This window comes from Monopterus albus, unplaced genomic scaffold, assembly GCF_001952655.1.
Source record: "Monopterus albus unplaced genomic scaffold, M_albus_1.0 scaffold176.1, whole genome shotgun sequence".
NCBI classification, from domain to species: Eukaryota; Metazoa; Chordata; class Actinopteri; order Synbranchiformes; family Synbranchidae; genus Monopterus; species Monopterus albus.
The window spans coordinates 564,004-570,634 of NW_018128056.1; the positions used below are offsets into that span (position 1 = coordinate 564,004).

The following is a 6,631-nucleotide window of genomic DNA, read 5'->3' on the forward strand; positions in this document are numbered from 1 at the left end:
CTCTCCTCTCTCTCCCTATGCTTCTATATGCCTCCATTACACATTACTAACTTTGTGTCTCCTCTCTCCTGTAGTGTGTCCTCTCTCTCTCCCTGTACCTTTCTGCAGGTTGCCCTGACCCTGGAGCTCTACGTCTGTGACGAGCAGTCACCAGCCACATCAACCTGATCAGTGTTTGATTGTTGTGTCTTGTTGCTTTTCTTCTTTTGTCTCTCCTTTATCCACTCACCCTAACCGGTCGAGGCAGAAGGCCGCCCACCAAGAGCCGGGATTTGTCGGCGGTTTCTTCTGTTAAACGGAGCTTTTCCTCCCCCTGTCGCCCAGTGCTTGCTCAAGGGGGATTTGTTGGGTTTTCCCTATGTAATAATATTGATAACAGTAAGGTCTAGACCTTACTTTGTAAAGTGTCCTGAGATGACTTTTGCTGTGATTTGGCGCTATACAAATAAAATTTGATTTGATTTGATTTATATAGGTCCTGTTTACACCACAGCACAAAGAGCAATTTTCACAAGAGAAGCAGATGGGGGTGTATGTACAATAATCCATACACTTGGGTTATTTACAGACATCAAAAAGACAGAGCTCACTGCCTGCTAAATATATTTCCTTAGAGTTCATCCAAACATCTGTTTGAGAGTGATAATACCACACACACATGCACACACAATTAATATGAGGAATCACAGCAAACACAATGTCAGGGTCATCTTGAGGGTTCACCACTGCACCTACTGGTACAACTCAGTGAGAGATGAGAAGGCATACAGGACAGAGAAAATGAAAAATGGAGGAGGGAGGGAGATAATATACAGATGTGCAATGTGGTTCTGATGTTTCTTTAAATATAACATTTAATGGGATATGTACTAAACGTCTCCCAAATTAGCCTAAAGTGTGCAAAATACTGCACCACCACAGCAGAGAGAACAACCACATGGGATAGTGGACAGATTGGTACATTTTGAACTTTGTTCTGTAAGATAATGGACTTATCATTGAAACAAATTAGCTGAATGTGTTTCGCGGATAGATAGATGGACAAACAAATGTAGCTCGTACCTTCGGAGCATTCCTCTGAGATCTCTAGCAGGTACGTGAGAGCCTCTGAGCCCCCGTTGTCCTGTGGAGGATCTATTGGAGCAATTGAGGGATTGATTTTAGATTGGGTTAACATCATGTATAAACACCATGATCTAGAGAACACAGGGAAAATTTCATTTCCAATATGGTTTTTGTGGCTTTAGGAAAACATATGACTAAAATGACAAAGACAGTTAAATCTGTTAGTGCAAAATCTATAAAATTACAACACATCACACATTCACATGTTATAAATTGAGACTTTTCATGGCATTTAGCAACTTCATCAAGTCTGAAACTGTAAACTTTTAAATTTTTGCTTTTGGTGGTCATGTTGTGGAAATTTCCTGTGCATGTGTGCATTTCCACTCACACCTTTTAAGTGTGTATTAAAGTATGTGCAAGTGTATATATATCATGAACACTGTCCTCCTGTGTGCCAGCACACAATACATTTGCATGTTTGTTTACCCCATGTCACGGTGAATCCATAGGGCGTTGTTGCGGTGACACAAGGTGTGGATGGAGCGCCTGGTTTGTCTGAACTTTCCCTCCAGGTTCGATGCTATGAGCTGTAGAGAGGCAAAAGGACAGTATGGAGGGTTAAAGGAAGAAAGTGCAAGGTGAACAATGAGTGGAGTCTGAGACCAAACAGACTGACAGCATGATTAGATGAGAGGTACAGAGAAATCTATTACAAAGTACAGTAACAGTCCAGATTAACAGGAGCCAACGGCCTCTGCTCCTTTATCTGTTATTCTCCTGACTCCTCTGCCTTCATTTCTATTCACTTTACTCACTCCATTACCCCCATCCAGTGTACAATCACTTTTATTCATTCCCAGATGTTCATGCCAGATGGCTAACACAAAGAACACAGAGTTGTTTTCTGTGTGGTAGTCTTAAAAACAGCTGCTGTCTCAGTTTTGAGTGAGGGCGTGTGTCAAAGTCCATGTACTGCAAGATGTTGCTTGAGATGACTGCACTAAAACAGAGTGCTGAGAACAAGGTACACACAGGCAATAATACACATGCAAACACACTTGTGTAGAGTCTCCTGTCAGAACATTTTGTTTCACATTGTCCTCACTTCATCAACAACTATCACAGCTTTTAGTAGAGCCAGACAGTGTTGTTTGCTTGCTAAATGGTTAGTGAACCGTTTCACTACTGGACAAATTGCAACCAGTTCTCTGGAGGCAAAACACTGTATTCCTTCCTAGACTTATGGATGTTGTATTACCACTCAAAGACACTTAGATAGCAGGTGTCCATGGAGACATTTTATCTAAATGTTAACAGTACAGGCGCATCACTGACCAAAAACGAGTCAAATAATCCAGGATTGCCTTTCATCAGATTGAACACCAAGGGCACGGCTAGCTAAATATTGTTTGTGTAATTTGTACAGCTGAGGTGTAGCACTGTGTTCTGGTTTTACTACAGTACCTGACTATTTGTAGGCTGGGCAATTTGGTTTCCTGGAGTCTTAACAAAACTATCCAATTACTTGCTGTAACATACTTAGCATGAGAGTGATATCAATCTTTCTCTCAACAAGAAACAGATGAGTCCATTTCCTAACTATTCTTTTAAAATATTTATAGTGAAACAAAAGTAGGGAGAAGAGTTCAATCTTAATGACTGTATGCAGCATTATATATCATGCTCTTTACAATAAGGTCCTTCTGAGGCTACACACATAGAGCCAGCAGTTACATGAGCAAAAACAAACCTACCAACATTCACAGTCATAACTTACCCTGAATTTATACTGTGTACTCCTCTTCAGGCCTTGTACAGTACAGGTCAAGTTTTCTCCAGTGTACTTTGGATGAAAGTCTGTTCCCTGTGGGATACAAACCATCAGTAGACTGTATGTGTCAGTGGTCCAATCAGCATAACACAGATGTACATTTTGGAGGATACAGATGCATAAATACTGGCTTTTTGTGTGCCTCTGTATTATAGGATTTACTGCTCTGTGTCTTCTGTACAAAAAAAGAATCGCTTTAAATGTCTACATATAATAACAGGTGCATATGAGTGTGTGGTACTCACGCTGTTGTCCTCCTGGATCTCAAGTGTGTATTTGAGCTGCTCCTCGCTTGGACTGCCCTCAGGACGCCCCCACTCCAGGGTCACCCAGGACACCCCTGCCCTGACCAGCCGTGGCGCCAGAGGCAGAGCAGGCAGCGTGCCCATGGTATAAAAGACCACCTCTGTGCTGAAGCCACTAAATCAAGCACAAGCACATTTCCATTTCATTGAAATTTTTTTTATTTAAAATGACAACAGCGCTCATTTGAAGCAAGTACATGAGTGTGTGAGGTTGCAAATGAAGATGACAGCGAGCTTGAAGAGCTTCCAGTGGAGACATAAAGGAGAAGAAACCTAAAGGGCTGTGACAACGGGAAGATATATACACATTAGAAGCCCAACAGAAAAGGAAGGCAAGAATTTGAACATGTACCCAGCAGCAGAGGTCTAAGAGGTTAGAAAACATTTTTGAAATAAGAAAAATATCAAGTAACCAAAAAGCTTGCGTGTGCTGTGTATGTTTGTGAAGGTATATGCATCCAGAATTTCAAAGGGGAATTGAGCTAAAGGATGCATTAAGACCGCTTTGAGTCCCTCGCTCTCACTCCCCTTTATCACCTCCTCCCCTCTCCCTGTCACCCCAATGACTGCAGGCAAGATACTCCCCGCCATAATGACAAAGAGGAAACAAGAGAAGAGAGGAAATTGTAAAAAATGAGAGAGGATTCATGTCACATGTAGAACAGCCACAGATACGCATGATTGTGCATCTCTGTCTAAACACTGGGTGTTTGAGTTGATACAACTTTCAGCATGCTGTGGCTGACTGCTAGAGTAACTATACGAGTGCAAGGTTGCTAATACTAAAATCTCACATCTCACATTATTTAAGAGCCAACCATCAGGTTCTCATGTGAAAAGCTGTCACGTATTTTAATAAATCACTGATCCTACATTACAGTATATGAAAAAAGAATAAGAAAGAGTTTTAACTTCCAACATCGTTCGCTTGAGTGCATGTCTGTGTGTGTATAAAACATATGTGTTTGTGTGTTCAGACATGGGTAACAACAGTACCTTCTGCCGATGTCGTTGTGAGCGGCCACCCTAAACGTGTAACCACAGGCAGGGAACAGTCGTGTCAGCTTACAATGTCTCTGGCTCCCAAAGTAATATTCTCTGAAAACACTGTTCTTCTTTCCCTGCAGAGGAGATGAGATAGATTAATTGGAGTAAAAGATTAAAGAGTAAAATAGATGAGGAACAAACGGCATGAGAAAGTGTAAAAGTATAAAGAGCTGAGAGAATGAAAGCACACTTCAGACTTATTACATCTTATCTGAAGAGGTGAACTGCTTCGGTTCTCTCTTTACATCTGTGATGGGTGTTAAGTGCTTATTAAAATAAAGGGAAAGCATGACTGATGACAGACATGAATAGCAAGACTTGCCTCATCCCACTCGAGCAGGTAGTTTGTGATTTTGGATCCGTTGTCGCCCTGGGGCTGCAGACAAGTAAAGATTAGCCAAGGAGAAAGGATCCTGAGACGGACAAAATACCTGCTGTGTTTTTATGACTGGCCTCATATCCTGTCTGGATAACTGATCACTGACACTAGGAGTCGAGTATCACTGTTCAAATAATGTTTGGTAGATTATGACACACTAGACTAGATAAAAAGAATCCCGAGTTTGGTAGCGTTAGAGTGATTCAGAATAATTTCATGTACAATCAAGACTAATCTGAATGCTAACTAATATTAGCTAATGATTACTGTGATGATGTGCTTTATTAGCCGTCTTTGAGATTAAAAAACTGTGGCTTAATACAAAAATGCCTCTGCTTGTACCTTCCACTGTATGGTAAGGGTGCTCTTGGAGCGGTGGGAGAGTTTCGGGGGTAACGGGGCATCGGGGACGCTGCAGTGTGTGGTGAACGAGCCAGCCTCTGAACACGAGCCCCGAACCGAGTTGTACATCGCTGACACCCTGAAGCATTCACAAGCAAGCATTTAAAAACATTAGAAAACTTGTGTTTGGAAGATTGATTGTCCTGAATACCAATATATGGACAACCCCAAAAACCTAACACACAAAACCACACTGTAAAAATACAGGCGCACAAGTAGAATAAATGACATTAAAAAGGATGAGTCCTTACCGTACGTGGTAGTCTGTCGCTGGCCTTAGGTCCTTCAGATGGTACTCCAATTCTTCACCACTGAAACACACACAGACAAAACAAAACTCACACCACTATCTTTGGATTGTGCTAACTTGAGGTGTATTTGTGGCTAATGGTGGATTGTTTTAGCTTGGACTGCGTTTCCTACCTGTACACGAGGCGATACTTTCCATCTCGTCCCTTATCTGAGAGAGAGACTTCGTAAGAGCAGGACACGGGCATCCCGTTACTATGCCTGTTCACCAGCCCTGCCGGGGGTGCCCAAGACAGCTGTGCGGTCCGTGCCTGCACACTGGACACCTGGAAGATGCATATGCACAAATACTGTACATTACATTTACAATGAGACCAAGTGCAGCTGCCCATGTGCAATATTTTGTGTGTGTAATGTATATATGTACTGTGATGTCTGATTAGCAGCTGCAAAGAGAGATTCATTTCATATTTTCTATTTGTAAATGACCCTATCCTAACCTATTCCATCCCATTTCATTTTATTGTATTTTGTTCTAGTCCTTGTATTTTGGCGGCTCCCAGAAATAGGTTAAATTGCTCTATCAAGGTGTTTTTGTCAGACTCACTCTGTACATGTTTATTAAGACACAGCAGTTTGCCATTTAAAGCGTTAACTCCAGATTTGGTTGTTCTTTCCAGCTCAGGTACATCATGAGGGTAATGCTTGAGAAAACTAAAATGAATACATGAAAAACAGGCATGCGTGTTTGTGCGCCAACTATGTACGTGTGTGTGTGTGTGTGTGTGTGTGTGTGTGTGTGTGTGTGTGTGTGTGCACGTCTGTAAGCTTATGGGAGTTTTAGTTGTGGCACATGGTGGGTAAAGCCAGTTTAGCCTGATTTAGCACAGTCTGCCACCATTTCTGACTCCACATCCACTGAATAGGCAACGTGCCTTGAGGGCAATGGAAATCACAAGCACACTTAGACTGTCTGTGAGAAAGAGAGGCAGACAGCAAAAGATGTAGAAGCAGACACCATTTCATTGAGAATTCTGTTCATAATGACTAGGTTTTATGAGATCGCTTCATTGTGTCCACATGCTGTCTTTGATGGAATTCTTTCACAGTAAGGTCCACTTTTTCATGCTCATTGCATTAAGCGCTCTGAGTGTATTGTCTGTCTACTGTGGACACATTAACATGATGCCATCGCTACAGCTTAATGAATGGCCTGGTGATGTTTGCAACCACAGTCTGATGTGCACACACACAGAGTGACAAAACCTTTGAGACCAAGATAAAGTGACAAAAATGCAGAAAGTAAATTCACAGAGAAACAAGAAATGAAAAGAAAAAATAGGAAAGGAA

General features: G+C 41.8%; 1 protein-coding gene across 1 annotated transcript in view; it reads right to left on the reverse strand.

The window, feature by feature from the left end:
• fndc3ba (fibronectin type III domain containing 3Ba) overlaps nucleotides 1-6,631 on the reverse strand; it is an 89,382-nt gene that overhangs the window by 22,816 nt on the left and 59,935 nt on the right. Inside the window, 10 exon segments of the mRNA XM_020616616.1 lie at nucleotides 1,063-1,134; nucleotides 1,555-1,631; nucleotides 1,633-1,655; nucleotides 2,846-2,932; nucleotides 3,145-3,319; nucleotides 4,201-4,325; nucleotides 4,574-4,627; nucleotides 4,973-5,111; nucleotides 5,284-5,343; nucleotides 5,456-5,607. Coding sequence (XP_020472272.1) covers nucleotides 1,063-1,134; nucleotides 1,555-1,631; nucleotides 1,633-1,655; nucleotides 2,846-2,932; nucleotides 3,145-3,319; nucleotides 4,201-4,325; nucleotides 4,574-4,627; nucleotides 4,973-5,111; nucleotides 5,284-5,343; nucleotides 5,456-5,607 — 964 coding nt within the window.